At 43.4% G+C, this 20265-nt stretch overlaps 1 protein-coding gene across 4 annotated transcripts; it reads right to left on the bottom strand.

Moving 5' to 3' along the window:
- Nucleotides 1–1972: 1972 nt before the first annotated feature.
- Nucleotides 1973–15517, bottom strand: fbxl4 (F-box and leucine-rich repeat protein 4). Of its 4 annotated transcripts, none has more exons than XM_037454016.2 (9): nucleotides 15482–15517; nucleotides 13624–14248; nucleotides 11157–11493; nucleotides 9413–9657; nucleotides 8932–9145; nucleotides 7403–7474; nucleotides 6235–6359; nucleotides 5845–6032; nucleotides 1973–5258 (listed from the first exon to the last, which is right to left on the bottom strand). In XM_037454016.2, exons 1-9 carry the CDS (start codon nucleotides 15495–15497, stop codon nucleotides 5095–5097), a joined length of 1986 nt encoding a protein of 661 aa, XP_037309913.2. In that variant the 5' UTR covers nucleotides 15498–15517; the 3' UTR covers nucleotides 1973–5094. The 4 variants fall into 4 exon arrangements, with proteins under 4 accessions (XP_037309913.2, XP_037309914.1, XP_037309915.1 ...); XM_037454017.2 differs by lacking the exon at nucleotides 15482–15517 and adding an exon at nucleotides 15124–15475; XM_037454018.2 differs by lacking the exon at nucleotides 15482–15517 and adding an exon at nucleotides 15139–15475.
- Nucleotides 15518–20265: the final 4748 nt, after the last annotated feature.

The following is a 20265-nucleotide window of genomic DNA, read 5'->3' as shown; positions in this document are numbered from 1 at the left end:
CGTGAAAATTGAAAAAACATCCTCTCGATTTCCCTCTCCTGGTCGCATCTCTTCTTTACGTGTCAAACATTCCAGTGTTTTATACGTGCGTTCCAATAGAAAAGGACTACGTTGACTTGAAAAAGCACATTGCAGAGTGTGCCGCAGAGGCGACTGTGGCGCATGGATTAGAGAGGGTGTGCAGGGAACCGCAAGGTCCCTGAGCAAGACACCCAACCCCTAATTGCTTCCTGGGCAAAAATGAAAACAACCACGGGTTAAAAATGCAATGTAAGTCGCTTTGGATAAAAGCGTCAGGTAAATGACATGTGATGTGTAAACTGCACAGAACCACATGCACATGCTCATACGCTGAAAGGGGCTGCTGCACAATGCTCAACTGTTTCTGGAGATTTGGTGTTTATTCCAAGTATGAACCATTTCTTGTTGTCTATCCTCATCAGACATCCTGTAGCCTGCAAAATAAATCCATTATTAGACAAAAATATCCCGTGGTATTGTAATCCAAGCACTGTAATAACAATGAGTGAAAACATCATGTTCAATAACAAATCTCAGACCGTTTTATCATTTAAAAAAAACGATATTGTCTACATTAATGCCCTTCAACTTTCTTGTTGTAAATGACTTCAAAAGCATTTTCTCACCAATGTGGCCCAAGTAAAATGTGCCGATGAGGGTGCCGGGTCCCGTGATATAGATTATCTATGTGTACTAAATGCTTATTAACTTCATGTACAGGACAGCGATGCTGCAACTCAACACGTGCGCTGCACACAGAAAACAATGCTGTCCATGGTTCTGAACTCTAAGTAATTGTCACAAAGGGCTTTTTCTTACATTAAAAACATCCACAAACGTTTTTGAATACAACTTCAAACTTTTTCTGACATTTTATACCTTGACTTTTTTAACAGTGCTTTTGAGGTTGCATACTGCCTGCTATTTATTGGATTTTATTTTAAGTGACGAGTGTTCTTTTTGAGAAACACTAGCTAGCACTAAATCAGGGGTTGTCCCCAGTAATTGCGGCAGGGTATCACAATCCGAGGTTCCAAAGGAAAATCCTCATCAACATAGACGGGGCTAAAGAAACTTTCCCCATTAGTGCTGCTTCAAAAAGCTATGAGTTATTTAGCTGGATTTAAAGAGACTCAGCGCTGACCTTTTTTTTCACATACTTATACAAAACATACGTAGTATGTTTTAGCAGCAGTGTGAGGACTGACAGGGAGTGTAAGTCAAGAAACTAGATCCACATAATGATGGGTATCACCGAGAGGCCTCTCGGGCAGATCTGTGGCTTGTCGAGTCTCAGCCTGATGAGGAAGGCTCAGGAGACACAGACCACAACATGCGCCTCGCTGAAGAGAATACAGTTACTGCACCTGCTGCAATATTTGTCACAGTATGTTCTGGTTTGTTAATAGAAAAAAAACAGAACAAGGAAAGAAAGTAAGTAAGTGCAACCATGTGCTATCCAGCTAACCCGTGTTTACATCTTAATGCTGGACTTATTATTCAGGAACAATATTTCCATCCATATATTCCCGCTCAAAATCCATCAGACAAAAAAAAAAGTGGAACTAATTGCTGTGGATTCCACTCGGATGTATCAGCCTCATGGAGGAGCGTGACAGCAAGAAATCAAGCGGTAGCGCAGAGCGAAAAGCCTCCATGAATCACGTTGTATCCGATGTCGCACACACAGCAGCAGTGGCGTTGTTGGCTGAGGAATAATCATAGGGGAGGCAGTCCAAATTAATACTTCAGCCGAGGCCGCCTCGTTCTCCGTCATTAGGGCACATTACAGGGCCACAATATACATCATTAAATCAGGCATAAACAATTCATTAAAAGGCCGTTAAGAAGACAAGCTAATGTCACTTCTCTCTGTGGTATTAATAAGACTCTACAATGGCAGTAAGGGGCATTCCGCTACAGGCAACATTGAAAAGACACACACGCAGAGTCATCCGCATTCAGTTTATTTAAAATCTAGTGAAATTAAAGCACCCAGTTTCATCATGACAGAGGCACAATCTTTTCACAGAACAGTGACTTTCATACTGCAGCACAGGGAGCTCATCTGCATGTCCTACGGACGGCACGCAGGTCGATGCATATTCACAACAGAACAGCAGAGTCATCCCACTTGCTCAATACTGGGAGGTGTTCGACCAAACTGCTTCGTTGGTAAGACAGTGACCATCTGTTTAATCTATTTGGCCCCCAGCACGTCGACCTGGGAAACGTTTAACCTGTTAGCACAAAGACTGGAAGCAGGCTGGCATTCAGATAGGAGACGTTTTTTTTTAATCTAAAGATATTAACTCTAATCAAAATAAGCATTTGAAAAGCCCACTTTACGTAGTTGAACTGTTGTCATAGAATGCCATTCAGCTCCATTCAAGGCCTCCACCCCCACAAAGAAAATAGGACCGCTGTGTGAGTGGTGGCTACAGCAGCTAAACTGCAGTCACTAGTCCAAACAAATATTCCAACAGCTTCAAACTTGATTTACTTGACCTAGTTTCAGTAATTTATTCATTCTGTAGTCACAAATGCTTTTTGTTCTGTTCAACAAACCACATAGAAGACAACTTTGGTCTTGTGGGAAATGCCTTTTCTCTCCATTTAGGCCCATAGCCTCCCCGTTTTCATTATTGGTGCCAAGCTGGAGATGCTCTTCCAGTCTTTGTGGTCAGATATAAACATACTGAATGCAATCAGACTAAATCAATGTGGTTCCACTCATTTGGGAGAAAAAAAAAATGTTTCCCAAAATGTTTAGTGCTGCTTATGTATATAGGGATAACGTAATAACGTTTGGATAATATTTTTATCACACAGGGAACTATAAATAAATATGATTTGGGATATTAATTGCTGATTTACAATAAATGGCATTCAAGCTGGTCAAATATAGCCGTGGGATTAAAGACCAGGTGTCTGCGTTCTACTTTGGTTGAAGGCCATAAAATCAAAGCTCTTCACAACAACCTACACCACACGAACATTACACCACATTCAAACGGGAGTGTAAGGCACAAATATTGACAAGGAGCATGTGCAAGAAAAAAGAAAATGCATTTGAAGCACTTGAAAATAAATTATATTAATAAAATATGATTAAATTATGAAATAATCACAGACATCAATATATTTTTAACAATCGTACGATTACAGAAACATTCCACAGCCGATAAGCTAGAACTTTAGCCACAGTGATGTTTGTGCCGTGTGTGTTTGTCAACACTGACGACAGAACCTCAAAGCTCACTAAGCCTGGCGTTATGGACTGTAAAGAGTCTGCTGGTTTTAGGAGCAGCAAAATACATGTAAAAATAAAATAAAAAAAAATAAAACCAGATGAAATATTAAAACCCCTGAGTTTCAGGACAAATACTGAGGTCACATAAGAGTGTTTGCACATACTATGCGCCACTGAATCCACATTGCTCCATCTCATCGGCGAAGCTTAGGTAGGTAAATACATAAAGAGGTGGCTGTAGTCAGCGGGGACAACAGGAAAAGCATGCAACATCAGGAGAGCGTCGTGGAACCGGTGACTTCCAAACGTTATCATTCATCTCTGGAGTCAAAGCGCTCGTCATACCTTTAGAATTACACAACCAAAACACTAGCTGACCAAAAGCTAAGCAAACATAATTAGCAATCCAATTATCTAGTTGGCCAACCTAAAAAAAAAAAAGATGAATAATTTAAAAATGTATACATTTGTGAGTTTTGTTGAATAGCCTCGGTCATAACCAGTGGAACATAAAGGGCCTTTCACACACACATCAGCACAAAAGCTCTCTGAAGCCCATTACTTCCAGTGGCTTCCAGTGAGTGCAGCGCCAACCCCTTCCTGTGTGAAAGGCACTTTCTACACCACGTTAGATTCAGACGGCAGATGTAAACAGAAAGGAACCCGGATCAGGTGCTTTAGATCTGGAGATTCAATCCAACAAAAGTCTAACGTTGAGTTTAACAGAGGTCCTGTATAATTTGTTCAAAAAGAAGGCAAATAAAATGTCACAATCTCCATTAAAGTCATTCTTAATTAATACATTTATACTGTATAGAACCCATATATTGACGTCCTCATATTATGCTTTCAGAAGATCTAATATATTACGTGCACTTAATTTATATCTGTCACAACTTCTTTTCACATTGTTTATATTATACCTTTGGGACTGTAACTACTCTTTTTACTTGTGCTGATTTTATTTTACACCTTAGGTGTTTTTACCATCTTATTTATAGCACAATTTCAACAAATGTTTTTCACAAGTTCTAACATATGTTTTTTTTGATAAAAAAACTTGTTATCTGGGAATCTCAGGTGCAAGGATAGTTGATGGTGTATTTATTTTCAAGATGTCTCGGGTTGGTTCGCACCAACAAATACTGCGATACCGGCACATTGTGTTAAATAATGCTGTGTTGACTCTATTGTTTTCACCTTTAACACAACAAACCTTGAGGCAAATTTCTTCTCAAATTTTAGCAGATGCCTTCAGAATGAATCCCTTTCATTAAAACAGCCAGCATGATTGCTGCACATTCTGAAAAAGACTCGAACAGGATACCAGCGACCATAAATATGTGACCACCAAAAGCCACCGCTCCTTTTAAGACTTTCCCCCCCGTGAGGGCGTGTTTCACGGCCTCCCCTTCTCGTAGTCCTAATCAGATGTTCGGGGGGGGGGGACAAATGGTTTTGTTTTGTGTTTTGTGTTTTGCATCCAGTGGCATTTACCCGAGCGTAGTGTTGCCTGGCAATACATTAGTGGTGATTCCCGATTCTGGGGAGATGGAGCAGTTTTACTGCAACAACCCTGATTTTAAGTGTCCAAAAAGAAATGAGCAAAAATGTCTCACCTTCTATAATCCTGTGAGTGGAAGTCTGTAACTGTGTTTTCAAGCAGTCATTTCAATTGGAGGATCTTGTCTGCGGTACAGACGCAGACAGACTCTCTCCTACAACATCTGTCCGGCCTCATTTATTTTGGGGCAGTGTCTGCAGGCGAGCCTCCCTCCTCTATCTTCATCCGGTCTGCGGGAAATGAGGCAGTGCTGGGGTCACTGGGTGAAGCTCTTCTTGATGGCCACGTTGGGGAAGAGGCTGGAGAGCTCCTGGACAACCCGCATGTCTATCTGCGAGCAGAAGGACACGTCCAGGAGGAGAAGTCGTGGACAGGACTTGAGGAGTTTCTTCAGTGAGGCAGCACTCACCAACCGGGTACCTGAACGGTAGATGAGAAGATGCAGGACAAAGACATTATAAAATCAAATAAGAACCAAAAGATTTCTGACTGTTCTATATATTACAGGATATGACTTTGGCACATTTTCAGAAGACAACTGCTACGATATATACTATAACAGCAGTATTTAACAGCAAGTTTTTCTTTCCATAGTTGCCTTTAGTAACAGCCCAAAAAGAGGAGACTTTTATTCTCTGCAGAAATAAAGAATGTGATTGCTAACATCATCCAATACACGCTGGCGATGTCCCACTCTCCCCACACACACACCACACCACACACACTTTATCTACAAATAATGAGCTTACTGTAACTACTGACACAGTAGCGTGAATAAGTAATAATAGTCATACTAACATTTACAAGTAAATAATGTGGGATCCCTTTAAATCAGTATAGCCATGGACAAAGTAGGTTATGTAATGGAATCGAAAATCTATTCCATCCCTTCTTCACCCAAAATAATACTCAATATCAAAACATTAACAGCTTGAATTGAATTAATCAATTCTGACCATCAGCTTCATCCCTTCTGTTTAGAAGAGATATTTCCATGTGTGCTTACCCAGTATGTCGAGGTGCTGCAGTGAGGGGCAGCTTCCTGCCAGCTCCTCTACGTCCGAGTCGCAGACAGTGCGGTTGGCAGTGAGGAAGAGTTTGCGTAAGCGCGGCAGGCAGCGGGCGAGCTGCTGGAAACATCCCGTGCTGCTCTGCAGCGTGGGACACCAGCCCAGGTCCAACTCCTCCAGCATCCTGAGGAACCACAGACCATATAGTGCACGGGGGGGGGGGGTGACTCATCCCACAAAATATACAAATTCACTGAAACCAGATAAGCTCTGCTTTGTGTTTACGTGCGTAATGTTATAGTCGCATGAAGACAGAATCCTGTATTCTCCAAGAGGCCAACGGGTCAACCATCATTTACAGCAGCAAACCCATCGGCATCGTCTACCTGCAGCCAGAGACCAGCTCGGCCAGGCCTCGGTCCGTCAGGTTTCGGCAGCGCCACAGGTCCAGGGAGCAGAGTGAGCGGCAGCGGGCGGCCAGCATACTGGCCACAACATCATAGTCCTCAATCTGCAGGAGAGACAGGCAGCAGTTCTATGGAAGGCCTTTTGAGGGTTCACGTCAGCTTTAAAAGAAACCCTCAAACTGTAAACATCTGCCAGGTCTAGTCAACTGGCTCAGAGCTCGTGGATTGTAAATTAGGGCCGCAATAGTTGTGTTGTGTCCAGACGCAGACAAATTACATGGAGCGCAGATTACAGCACACAATGCTGAAGCAAAAGTTCACAAACCACGGGACAGTTTAGCGCACAGCGTGCTCGTCGGTCACAGTGTGACGCGCGCAGGATCGATGGAGGAGATTCGCCGGTGGGTTCCCAGTCGACTACCACAGGAATGGGGAGAGAGAGTCGTGTGCAAGACAGGTCGTGTGGATAGAAAGGTATTCATCAAACCAAATCCCACACAGCGGAATGCTGCCCGTCGGCCACGCTGCGCCCAGGGGACAACACAGTTTGGCGAACTGAACGACCGGCATGCTGCTGCATTAAGTGCACCTTTCCAGTTCCACACTATTACGACGCTTGTAACTTCTCATACTTGCAACGATATTTGGAATTTTCTTTCAGCTTCGTTTAAATGTTCATTAATCTGCATCGAACTGTTGGGTGGAAACTCAGATAGTCACACAGGGAGTCGGGGACTTTGCAAATGTAACTGTCTGAAAATTACAAAAATATGTTTTCCCTTTAATTCTACACATAAAAGAAATACATTTTAGGAGGCACTGACACTAAATGTCTTATTTATTCTAATTAACATTGCCCCTCTAGATCTTGTTTATTGGATTTGTACAAAATCGAAAGATAAAGCCAATTTGCGGTTTGCTTTACACTTCAGTCGAGTTAACAAGCAAAACACAACATGTTACTTGGTGAGCTTCAGAGCTGCTGGCAGATGTTCGTACCTTTGAATGGAGCCAGGCGAGCTGTTCCCCTGAATCCGCTCTATGTTAAGCTACACTGCTGTGCCTCTGCCATCTTTTGGAAGGGTTTTCTCGTTAACAGACAGTGCTTTTTTTGGACTTCTTCCCGTGTGTGTCTGTGTGTTCTTACCCTCACACAGCTTCCCAGGTTGAGGTGTTTCAGCTCTATGCAGAAGGTCAGGATGCTCAGAATAGCTGTTTGCTGCAGAGGACAACAACAAGACAAGAAAGATGCAGAGATGTGATGGGATCCATTCCAGTTTGGCACACGTGTTCTTTCAGAGGAACTACTGCTTGCATTCAGGACATCACAACAGATCTGGGAACAGTGGAACAACACTCAAAGGACCACTGACGTTATTTAACAGCTCACTGAGAAACAAGTCCCAGACATCCGAGGGTGGATCTAAAATCCATACGTTTAAAAAATCAGGCGATATGTGTTTAAATAACAGAAACATTATCGTCCAGTTCCTCCCATGTGACTTCCTGCCTGGGGCACTCAGATAAGGCTTATTGTATTTTAGGGAACTTAATACCGCTCAGCCGAGCATCGTCAGGACCACCGAGATCTCATCCGAAGCACCGCAGCTCGGGATGAGACACGGGAACTCAAAACTGCAACTGCCAACACGTGTGCCTCGATGGCAGGAGAGAGTGTCAGACATGAAAGTGAAAGCCTTTTGTCTGTGTGCGCCTCAGCCCGACGCCGGCATCTTCTGAAGCGCCTCTCTCTCTCTCTCTCTCTCTCTCTCTCTCTCTCCGGCGAGCTGGCCATTTAATTAGAGCAGTGACAGGGTAATGACAGCCGAGATGTCAGAGCCTCAAACAGACACACACACACACACACACACACACAGCTTGCTCTGTCTGCCTGGGAGTAAACAACCTGCTGAATGCTGCCCGTCTCCGCCGCAGAAACTCTACACTGCCTCCTGGCCACAACGGCGCTGTGAAACACGACCAACACCGGAGAAACGCTGAGGCGCAACAGCAAAACACAACACAGCTGTTTGCACACGACGAGGCAGGCCCGGACCCGAAACGACGTGCACGCGGTGCGTGGCTTTGAGACCCCCTTGGATCAGAGTTGACTCGGTTCATCCCAGAAGACAACAACATGGAAGACGCTTACACCCACAGCGACACTTCTCATCGAATAGGCAGCTTGAGCATTAGTGCAACAGCAGGGGAAGGCTTCTGAAGAAATGGGTTTATTCTAAGTCAAACCTCTACTATACATTTATCTTCTGCACCTTATTCTAGTCTCCATGTACATGTCCAGTGTTGGTGGACATGACTTCATGTATTTTACGGTGCACATGCTCAAGTTTCTTGTGTCCCCAGAACTCATGCAAGCTACCTAGCAGAAACTAAAATATGTGTTGATTTGATTCAAACACTGGCTGATAAAGATAACATAGGGATGTGATGTAGCCTGGCATCACAACATCATAGTTGTTGCAGTGAATCAAGAGTCAGCAGTGCTCCATCTACGTTAACTGAGCCAGTAGAACACAACAGATCAACACCCCCATTTAAACTGCTGACTTTATACTTAGTGCTTTTAACAATATAACTTAGTCTTCATTAACAAAAGCTTGATTATTGGCATGAAAATAAATGTAGCCTTGTTTATACCCTGTTGACCGCGCCTACCTCGATCTTGGTCCGATAGAGCACCAGCCGGCGGAGGCGTGTTAGTTTCGAGATGTGGGCGAAGGCCTGCGGCTGGAGGCGGTCGCAGGAGGACAGGTTGAGGTCCTGCAGCGCAGGACAAGTCTGAGAGATGACCTCCAGACAGGGCTCATTCAGGAAGTGGCAGCAGGACAGTTCCAGGCAGCCGAGGCTGAGACCACAGGCCTTCATGAAGCTGAGGGGGGGGGGGGGGGGGGGACAATAGATGGAGAGCGAAAGGCGTGAGAGGAACAAATGCATCACACACCAGAAACCTACTGGTCAACTTGTCTCTATTTTACACACTAAGGTCCGCTTCCTTTTATTGATTCATTGTATTTGCTTTTGGCTACGAATTGAACAATATTTTGCCCCAACGTGTCCCTCCCGCAAAACCATGCTTGTGACTACTTGTTAGTTTTCCAAGGTCAGCCCCCTGCTTTCTAGCCCGTGGCAGCCTGACCTGCTGAAGCCGGTCAGGGTGAGAGCTCCGCGGTTGCCGGTCCAGGACAGGTTGAGCCTCTGGAGGAGGGTGCAGCGGCCCTGCAGGTGTCCCAAGGAGGCGTCACTCAGCCGGCCCCAGTAGGGCTGCAGACTCAGCTGGGTGTACTGGAGCGGGTCGCAGCAGTGCTGGTGCAGCAGCTTACAGCTCTGGGCCAGACGGCAGAGGTCCGGCAGGGTCAGGTGGCTCAGTATCAGCTGAATGAGCTGCGGATGGAAGATGGGGAGGAGGCGTCAAAGAGGAGGACGGAAGATAAGGGGGGGAGAGGACAAAAAAAAAGAAGAGGACAGACAAAATATAAAGAGCCTTAGGTCAGCTAGGAAAACATAGCAGGAATCAAAGTGAAATGCAGAACTTTAAAGAGCTGAACGCCGTAGAGAGCAGAGAAAAACAGTCTGGAGAATGTTAATAGCGTCCCTTCTGGCAGGCAGATCAAAATAGTGTTTACCCCGGGACACGGAGTACTGATAGCGGGATCAGTGGGGAGGTGCGCCGGCTTGTTTTGCGCTGCGTCGCTGTGCGTCTCAAAGAGAGAGGATGACTGTGCTCGTGTAAGTGTGTGTTGCAGCGAATTAACAATACGCAGTGTTCAAGCGGGTATCAGCTGACAGATAATAGCTGTATTGTGTTTCTGAAACAAGCACACGGCGGTTGTGAAGACTGCTGTTAATGGCAGCGGTTAGGGGGAAGAGATAAGAGAAGGAATATCTAGCATACTGCCGGTGTTTTGACGCTGGTCTCAGAACAACATGATACGTCTGCATGGCATGAAAATGACTGTCTCCGTGCGCTGCTTATGAGATCACGTGTCAAAATGGGTCCAAGCCACAATGTTCACGTGTGGAGCGTCGGTTTTGATAGAATGTATACATACACATTCCTGTAGGTCGTGATCTTCATTAACAGTCTATCATTTCAAAAAACGTTGACCCGATTGGTCACGTCGACACCAAATGATGGAAAAAGATAATGTTAAGGTTGAAAAATAGCCAAGTTACCCGTTTATTGTTATCGTCCCGCAGACATGCTGACGCCAAAGCATCATGTTGTTTTTGCATTGTGAATATAGGCCTTTTTTCTACCATGTAATTGACATAGTTGTGTTTTTTTCCATCTGTAAGGGATGTAATGTTCCTGCTCATACCATTCATACCAAATGAATTGAAGTTGCTTCTCTTTATACTTTTATACTTCGAAGCATCCTGGGGAGTGTTTGATCCCTAGCAGCGCTGTGGACGAGTTCTTTTAGGTTTCTTCACACTAATCCACTGATCTACAGGTGGCGGTAAAGTGCCAAGAAACACCCAACTGCACCAACAAAAGACGCTGAAGAGAAAGGTCTGCCATTTACGGTTCAATCGTGATATCCAATTTTATAAAAGCCTGACCTGCCGATAACAATTTTCTTTGAAGGAAAAGAAGCTTTACGGAGGATTTACCAAGAAGGAAAGACATTCAACGTCTTTGTTAGAACTCGATGATTCTTATGGGCAACGCTCGATGCAAACACAACAGTCCAGGTTGCCTTTAACGACATCCGCTGCTACGAAGGTTGGAGCCTTAGCCTGGTGGGACGTCCATGCGGTCACAGGAAGTGACCACATAAATGGACAAAAATATTTGATGGAGAACATAAAGTGTGCGTCGACTCCTCTCCTCTCCTCTGAGTAATGCATCGTACAAGTTCATTAAGGTTTGTAATCACCTCGTAGGGCAGTTTGTCAAAGGAGCCGTTGCCCGTCCTCTGGTTCTTGCCGTCTCCTCCTTGTCTGAAAGGACCTCCCACGTCAGAGAGCTCCTCCTCGCTGTCACTCAGGTCGTTTATGTCGATGATAGGCATCTTATAGAGGGCCAGCATGGGCCTCTCTTTCACCCCACGCAGGATCACGGCGTCCAGCTCGGTGTAGTAGTCCAGCAGAGAGCTGTTGACCTCCAGACGCAGCAGGTTGGTGGGGAAGCTGATGTGCTTGATGTTAGGGGAAAACTGACGTGCCTGGGGTGTCAGCACCTTGGTGGGCTCCCCTGACCACAGCACCTCCCACCTGGACAGAAGAAAAAGTTGTGACGGCATCTGAAGTGAGGCTTATAACACTGTTGGTTTGTGGAGCCGTAGTCGTCCATTTAACTCAACAGACGCATGACGAGGCTTTTGCGGCTAATGACATCTGCTGGTCCAGGGTTTCTAAGCTTGTTTTGTGTGCTTCATACACTGAGTCCAATGCACAAAAGAAGCCATTGCATTGGACAACCATGACGCAATTTCACAGACTCATAAAAAGGACCATTGATGGGAAGTGATGAATTGTTTTTACAACTCTTCTGTTTTCCAAACTACTTATTTACAGACGATACAAGGTATACAATGGTTAAGGTGTTATTGCGATTATGGACACATATAGGCCGTCACTTTTTCATTATTGGCAAATAGGGTTGCTTTTCTCTGAAACCAGACAAGCCAATCAGATTTGATTATTTAGGATGATGACCTTATATTCCTACTCGGTGCCACATAAGCAAACTTTATAGTGCTAGAGATGCCACCCATGTGTAAAAATGATAAAAACAACTGTCTAACAATATCATTTGCATGATGCATGACATCAAGACAACAACATAAGTTTACTGACAATTCTTTAATGCATGTTCAAAAACATATAATATAAATCATTGTTTTAACTTGTAGAACACAAAAATCAATAGTCATATGAATATATAGTCCGCTGTAGAATACTAATCAGGGTTTTGAGTGATTTCCGTGCTGCCTGTTCGAGGCTTGTTCCCCAGACAAAGAAATAAACGTGTCAAACTTCTGAACTTCACTTGATGAGATTGGTTCTACTAAAGCACCAAACTTCTGTACACGCTTCCGTAGCTTTTCCCTGCAGCACCTCACACGCTCATCAGAAGCGGTTTATCAATCAAATTCCTTTTACTCATCAAGCAGTGGATTTTGTTTGCCTTCCAGACATGAGCTTTTCCTGATGCATTCCTTTGTTTGATTGGTGGAAAAGTGCATTAGTATACCACTAAAATTGCAGTCTAACATTTGCAAAATTTGTAGTCATACCATTATTTATAAATCACTAAGGTGTTTTACAAAACACACAAAGAATATAAATGTCAGCTATCAATCTGTAATTACAAAGCATACAATCGAAAGTAAAAACGAATCATTTAATAATGTATAAATAAAGGTTAATAAGGTCTCCAGGGGTCAACTAGCAGACAGGTTTCCACTTCTGAGGTCTCCATACTGGCTCGTAATGCGTTGTTGTCTTAGTACTATTTAAAAGCAGACCACAGAGCATCGTCTTTCCTCAGGCTGTGAGGTCAGTTCTACACCTGACCAGGTAGGGCGGGTTTTAACCTCGCAGTTTTTTGTTGTATAATTGATAATTGATTTCTACAGAAGGCCATGTATATAACGTTTTAATGCTTATCAACAAGGCTGCGTGTCAGCATGGGGATTTCCTCTGATTAATAGAATGGCATCTGTTAAAAAAGCCTGTGCTTGTATCCCACTCTGTGTGATTGGTCAGTTAATTAAGTCCATTAAAAAGAGTGTGACAGCAATACACTCCGAATCCTACTGCACGAAGCCACTCATGCGTGTCGGCAACGTTTGTCATCTGGGCGAAAGCGGAGGGGCAGTCGTGTCGCTCTGCTAGTCATTATTCATCGTGTGGTCAATTTGTGATTTAATAATACTAATAATGCTCTTTGTGACATCAAAGAACATAAGTTTAGCAGAATGATTAAAGTGCTGCATAAACCTGCGTCAGTCACTGGAAATGGATTTCCATGTGTGGGCCTCGATGACGCAGGGCGACGTTTGTCCAATCAATGTGTGTTTATGTTTAGACCTCATGGTTTGTTCGTAGAAAGGCAGTGTGCCCAGAAAACTGGATCAGAATCTAAATACAACAATGTTGTTGTGTTCCATAGTGCGCACCGAACGAACCCAACTACAGGTGTAAAAGCACCCTCGACTCCTCCAGTGGTCGTCTGTGCTCCACCATAGAAAAATCCCTTATGTTTTTTCTTTTTACCTTAAAGGCGACAGATTGAATTTTGTTGTGGAATGACAAGAAACCAACTTTGAACCCAGCTCTCTATTGGAGCACTGAGGAGAATGACTGACGATGGTTTGTTAGGTCGGTGGTAGTCTTTACCTGACATCAGTTGGTGGATTCTGGGAGAAGGGGTTGTGAGAGCAGGCCAGAATCTGAACAATGGTTCCAGGATAATAAGTCTCAAGCACTTCCACTGCTGTAGGGTAGACAGGCTCCTCGAAACCCAGCTCAATATAATCCTGGCTGTGGAAGCCTTTCGGGGTCCGCCGAAAAGGTGGCGGAGCACTGGCACATTGTTCCCACCACGTCCCATAAGCTCTGAATACAGCCGTCTGAGTGAAGTCCCCTGAGCTGGGGTAGACATTGGGTACCCCGGCCAAGTTCCACATGGTGTACGACATGCTATTCTCACTGCCATAGTGGGAGCTGAAGTCCAGAACCTCCTTGGCGTACTGCTCCACCTCCACACTGATCGGTAACACCGCGCGCTGGCCGGACTCGACGGCCCTCCGGCTGGTAAGGGCCTCGCCTCGTGTCCCACTCCTGGAGCGTCGCCGCAGACAGATATAGTAAAACATGCTCAAGAGGGTTAACATAGGGAACGCTGAGGTTGATGGAGGCAGTGGGGAGAAAGAGAGGAAGAGCCTCCACCTACTGCAATGACACTGGCTCAATCGCTGGCAGTGTGCAAAGCGCAGGCTGGAGGCCCGGCTGCATGCATGACCTGTAGGTGAGGCAGAGACAAACACGTTAGTGCAACAAGGCAGCAGGCCTGAGATACCACGGAGTACAACAAATGTGCGCCACCTAGATTAGAAGCTAAACCTAAATGGAAGCTTACCAAAACACAAAACACCCACATGCAAGATAATGGAGAGCAACAGAGCCCGCTCTACTTTTGCTTTTAAGGCCTTTTAAGAAGCGCATGGTGTCCTGCCAGAGGTGAACTAACGTTACGGACTCAGCAAGCACTCAGCTGGAATAAATATACATTAGTAGGTAGGAGGTGGCCCTGCCCAAGCTAACTGATAGGAAGCTTTAAACCTCAAAGTGTTTCGGTTTTTAGCAACATTCAATATAAATGTGTTCACCACACTTCCTATTTTAAGTGAATCTGCTATGCATTGTAAGGCTGCCTTACATGGACAGCCTGTGACCCAGATGTAAACAAAAGGAAGTCCCAATCGGACAGGGACCACTGGTATTAGTCTCAAATAGATTCACTTGTATAATAGTGGGCCAACATTAGTATTAACATCAAATCAAGTGTTTAATGTTAGGGGATTAATGGTAAAGCTGTTGCATCAATGCTTCTATGTGCATTGAAGTTAATGTAACACGGAGCGAACAACACATAGCAATTCGGCTAGTCCTTAATAAGTTGCCTTTATCAATGCTACTGAGAAATGGCTAGCCTGTTTAGCATTACGTCAGTAAATGATGATCTCTGCTATCATTGTGACTCTGTGCCGAGGACAGGTAACCAGCTAGCGTTAGCTTACAGTAACTAGCGCTGGATACATTTTCCTAACACCTTCGCTTCAGGTTAACGTTACTTTAAATTCATTTCAGTGACAGACACATTGAGGTTACACTTACTTGAACTGGCGTTACCTTGAAGGGAAGCGTTGCTTTCTTATGTAAGGTGTTTCAACGAGGTGAGCTGCCTCCTTTAGCTTATGTTGTTTGTTTAGCTAACGGTTATGAAGCTGCCGTTAGTCAGCTAGCTAGCCATGGTTGGCTAGCCTATAGCAATTCAAACAAGCTCAGCTGTCAAAACATAAGCGTTAGCTTCCGTAGCTAGCTCTGCTGAATTAGGCAATCAAAGGGGGTGGCTCATAATTAAAATTTACGGGAAACGTAGATCGATATTTTCCGTCATGATAATCAATCCTCTTCTTCCCTTTAAAAGGACGTTTTAATAAACAACCACAAAAAACACATTCCTGCCGTCTACCTTGTGATGCCTTCATGAACTATCGGATAATTCGTTACACTCACATTATATCCAATCGCATCCAACCATAACCTCTAGGTTTCTGCGATATTTTTAAAGTATCGAGTTATTAAAAGGTTATGTTTACTGAACAAAGTGCATATCGGCATACGTCGTTGTCGTCATTTGGGAATATAGGCAATCAATTCTGCAGAAGTGTAGTTTTATCCAACGTATTGCACCACTGTAGCACTATATAGCTGACTGTCCTCTCATTTTCCAAATATTAATATTACTTCCATTTCGATAATTTCGTTTGACATAAGTGATGCGTTCACGGATAATAAAAGTCTGAAATTGGTCGCAGCTAGAAGTTACGAGGGAACAGTAAAAGCCGCATAACTTCCGTCCAGTAAATTAGTGCGGTCAGCTGAAAAGACACTGCGGACGCTTGCGTTTTATTGCACGTGTACGCTGATGTTTACGGAATTGAACAAGTAACTGGAATAAAAACTATTTAATAAAATTACTGAAGTAGTGTGTTCAGGACCATTCTGACTACTGTCGTACAAAAAAGGAATATTTTTACTGTACGAAGTTAGAATATTATCCAAAGTAAAAGCCCTATATTTTCAAAAGGACTATTTCTTCATATTTGAGCTGCAAAAAAAAACAAATTTCTCAATAACTTTAAACAAAGACCAATGTACTCGTGTTAATGACCTCTCTAGGATGCTGAATGTTAAATCATTTTACTGTATAAATTTTATCCAAAGTAAAAGCCCCGTATTTCAAGTTCAAAAACACCATTTATCCATATGTTGAACTGCAATAAAAAACTAGTTTCTCAATAATTCCAGACAAAGACCAATGTACTTGGGTGTGATTTAAACAATGGACTGCAGTGCTGGCAGGCTGTCAATGCAATCTAATCTTCTCATTAAATGTCTTTAACTCATCATATGCAATATAACCAGAAATTGTGTGTAATGTTTTCATTTTACCACAGACTCCTGTGTTGCAGGATGCAGTAATCTGAGTTTATATTTTTATTATCAGCCAAATCAGCAAAAGAAAATGAATTTTTTAGTGTGTTCATTTGAATAAAAAGTCTTGGGTTAAGGCAGGGTCAGAAAATCATTTCTCTAGTTAGAACTTCATATTTCCTTGCCTCATGAAAATAATGATGTTAGTTAAAAGGGTTTGAAATCTAACATCAAAACTGACCACATACAATTTTTTTTTCTGATTGTCAGCAGTCGTCTACAACATACTCATATGTAAGGACATCTATGAGCGGATAACTAAGAGCCAAAACGGAACTTGGACATGTGTGTGTGGTGATCATGTCTTATCTGGCAATTGTATAGATGACTTGTCTTCTCCCTTTGACCAAAACCAAAAGAGCCACGCTTTTCTCCACAGACCAATCACAAGCCAGTCTCTCATTATTAGGCATCCTTAGAGTGACGGGAGGAGATAATAAATACCTTTTGACTACAAGAACTCTTGGTCACTTTCTCACGATGACCTGGAATAGAGCTTTAGATAAAAATGGAATCTGTCTCATTTTTGATCGGAGGCTTATCTCTAAATTGCAAGGTGCCTTGATTGTAATACTTCTCGAATATTTTGAATACTCTGTGACACTTTGGCATCAATGGATTGAATCCGTTGCTTGGACTTGTTTCTACAAAAGACAAAAAGGATTAACTCCCACACAGGATTTTCAGCAATCCCACAGTAGTTTTTCATCACTTTGTCTGGATTGATCTCCGTCTCAAACATGTAGCCAAGACCATAACACAGAAACAAATCAGAGAGAAGGATAAACCGCCCAACGTTCTCTCCGAGACACACACACAAACACACACACACACACATACAAAGACACACAGAGTGTATAAACAGTGCCCAGCCGGATTTAGAGTTAACAAGATAGGATGATGTGCATAGAGGGCTAGTGGGCATGCTCTGTGATTGACGGGCCGAGCCGCTGTCAGCTCCTCCAGGCAGGCATCAGCGAGCAGCGGCCCTGCTACTGTCAGAGCTCTGTTCTGGTCCACTGTGCCACACATTCATATGCACACGGCCGAGCACACACTGATGCAAATGAGGATGGACACACACGTTTGAGCGCATGCACAGCTACATGGGTACACTCGCACTCTTTTTTTTCTTTGTGTGTCACTCACACACACACACACACACACTCACACGCGCGCGCACACTTTGTGTCCCTCTGCTAGGCCCCAGCTGTCAAAAGCCAGTTAGATAACGAGTCTGCTGCTCTCCATTTTCTTTTTTTTTGCATAGAGGCTGAGGAGCCAGTTATTGCTTGTTGAACGGAACGGTGTACGGGTGCGTTTCTCCCAGCACGGTCAGCCCACATGGGGAAACGTCTCATAAGGCCGAGAGAATATCCAGGCATGCCTGCCCATCTTGGTTTAGATTGAAGGCCGTGATAGGCAGACTTGCACTGTACCTGGCCTCCTTTTTTTAAGAGCTTCCATGGAAAAAAAAAAAAAACATAGCAGTACATCGCATGTATTTTCCCAGTTCATGCACTGGGGGACTTTGCCTTCACAAAGCACTTGTGGGGGGAAATAAATAATGGTACCTCAGATGGGTTTTTGGTTCACACCGTTAAAAGTATGGCTTCGTGGTGGCAGGACATTTTAGTCTTCACATTAAATTGAATACCTCTGAGAGTCCTGCATGTTTTATGCGTCTATTCCTCTCAGGAGGTGAAAAACCTGTGGGCAGTTATAGCGTGGAGTACCCGGGGGCCGAGGGGGTTGCATTTGATTGACAACAGAGACGGGCGATGGCATTGCGCTTGTTGCCAGGTAAAGATTTGCTTTGCTGTTAATCAGCCAGCAGAGTCAACAGGCTTGAGTGCAAAGACAAAACTGTGAGGGTGTAAAAATACATGATGATATAAAAAGATAGCAAAAATACGCCATTAACGTTTTTTCGTTTAATAAACCATGATGACCTTTAAAAAGTTCAAATGCTTTTTAACACTAAAGTTCAACCCCTCATTCATTCTGAGTTTTCTGTTAATTGTTAACGATTTATAACATAAAGTGGTAAGCCAATATGTTGATTTCTTAGCATTTAGTAGTATCATTAACCCTGTAAAGCATCTGTAACAGTTTCCAGTTACCAATATACACAAAACATGAATCTGGTATATTACATAATCCCATTTCTCAATAAAGTTTGGATGTTTTTACACTCTCCGAGACTGAAGAGCAAATTCTAAAAGTACTGAAATGAATCTTGTAGGTGGAACTGAATGAGTTTGAGTTTTTAAAATGTAGAAAAACAACTTCAAAACCATATGATGCGTATTTGGTGAATTGCCCGTAGGTGTGTGAGAGTGAATGATTCTTTGTCTTCTCATGTGACAAATCATAGACTGCTACATTATGTGACATGTTGTCTTTCATTACGTTACTTTACCAACTGTTAAATATCCCCCGCAATTGATTTATAATTGTAGATCCCATCTAATCCTTTTGAGTCCCTCCTCAGGTCTGACCTCCAACACAATCTGTGACATGGGACTCCCACTTCCCACATCCCGACAATGCCATTCAGCAGAACGTTTCGAGTTTATCTGACTGATTGTAATACTTATCCGGCTTTTTGGTCTTAATGACAGAATCCGCAAATATAATTACGACCACAAGAAAGTGCAGTCAGAGGGAGCGCCGAGAAGCTGTCATCTGCTATTGTTTTCAGTTGCCGTCCTCCAACTGAACTTCACCGACCGACAGTTTAATTGGTTTCAGGGAACCGGGTGTGAAGAGGAGACATGACCTTGATCTTTCTCACTGATAAATGATTGTTATTTTTTACCAACTATACATGCAAATATGCAAAGTGTGTGTGTGTGTGTGTTGTGTGTCTCTGTGTGTTACAGAGTTGAGATGGAGGTAAACAGATAAAGAGTCTCATTTTATTGTGTGTTTAGTGGCTGATTAGAGGACTAATTAAATGCAGTGTTAGTGAGTTCAGAGGCAAACAGAGGAGACACTGACCCCGCGACTTCCTTTGCACCCCGGGGATCATCTGAACAAAGAGATTGGATGCACACAGCTTGATAGAGTACATGCATTTGGAACAAACAGGCATCATCAGGCCTTTATCACCAGAACGCGTCCCTAACTCACTCTTCACCTTCCATTATAAATAATAATAGGAGGGCAGAGGGGCATTCATGAAAAAACAAACATTATCCTGTGAAGATGTTGACCTCAGGCCTGCGCGGTTAAAAGCAAAGCACCGCAAGCACTAAATATATAAGCACCAGTAGAAAAAGCTCCAATCAAGACTCACAGTACCCACAGTGCACACAGGTCACTAGATGTCCTCCAATGTCTTCTAATACTGTGAGAACGGGTGTCAAGCTGAATCCATCAACGGCGAACTAGTTGCCGTCCTTGGTTTCTGCAAGAAGTGACACGACAGTGTGGAGCACAAGTACAACTGACTGATGAAAAGGACACTTGAAGGCAACCAAAAATACTATAATAATCTTTTCATGAACCGAGACTTTTGTGTTTTGACATAGACTTCTACACGGTCACACACACAACCATAACGAACATGTATATATATATATATATATATATATGTATACAATTAGAACGAAATTGTTAACACATTTGAAATCAGTCCCACAGGATTTGAAAATAATATATGTAGGCAAACATTAACATATCATTAACAAGAGTGCTTTATTCAGCGTAAGGAAGCAGAGATCTTATCTCCGATGTATTCAGGGGCATTATCGC

Source organism: Pungitius pungitius, chromosome 11 (assembly GCF_949316345.1).
Source record: "Pungitius pungitius chromosome 11, fPunPun2.1, whole genome shotgun sequence".
NCBI lineage: Eukaryota > Metazoa > Chordata > Actinopteri > Perciformes > Gasterosteidae > Pungitius > Pungitius pungitius.
This window is presented reverse-complemented; position numbering and strand designations above follow the sequence as displayed.

What these genes read in the sequence shown, in the direction of transcription:
- fbxl4 (XM_037454016.2), bottom strand. An exon ending in AATCCACCAACTGATGTCAG is followed by an intron (nt 11,494 to 13,623) that starts GTAAAGACTACC and finishes TCTTCTGTCCAG; the next exon opens with GTGGGAGGTGCTGTGGTCAG. An exon ending in GAGCTGGTCTCTGGCTGCAG is followed by an intron (nt 6,033 to 6,234) that starts GTAGACGATGCC and finishes GTGGTTCCTCAG; the next exon opens with GATGCTGGAGGAGTTGGACC.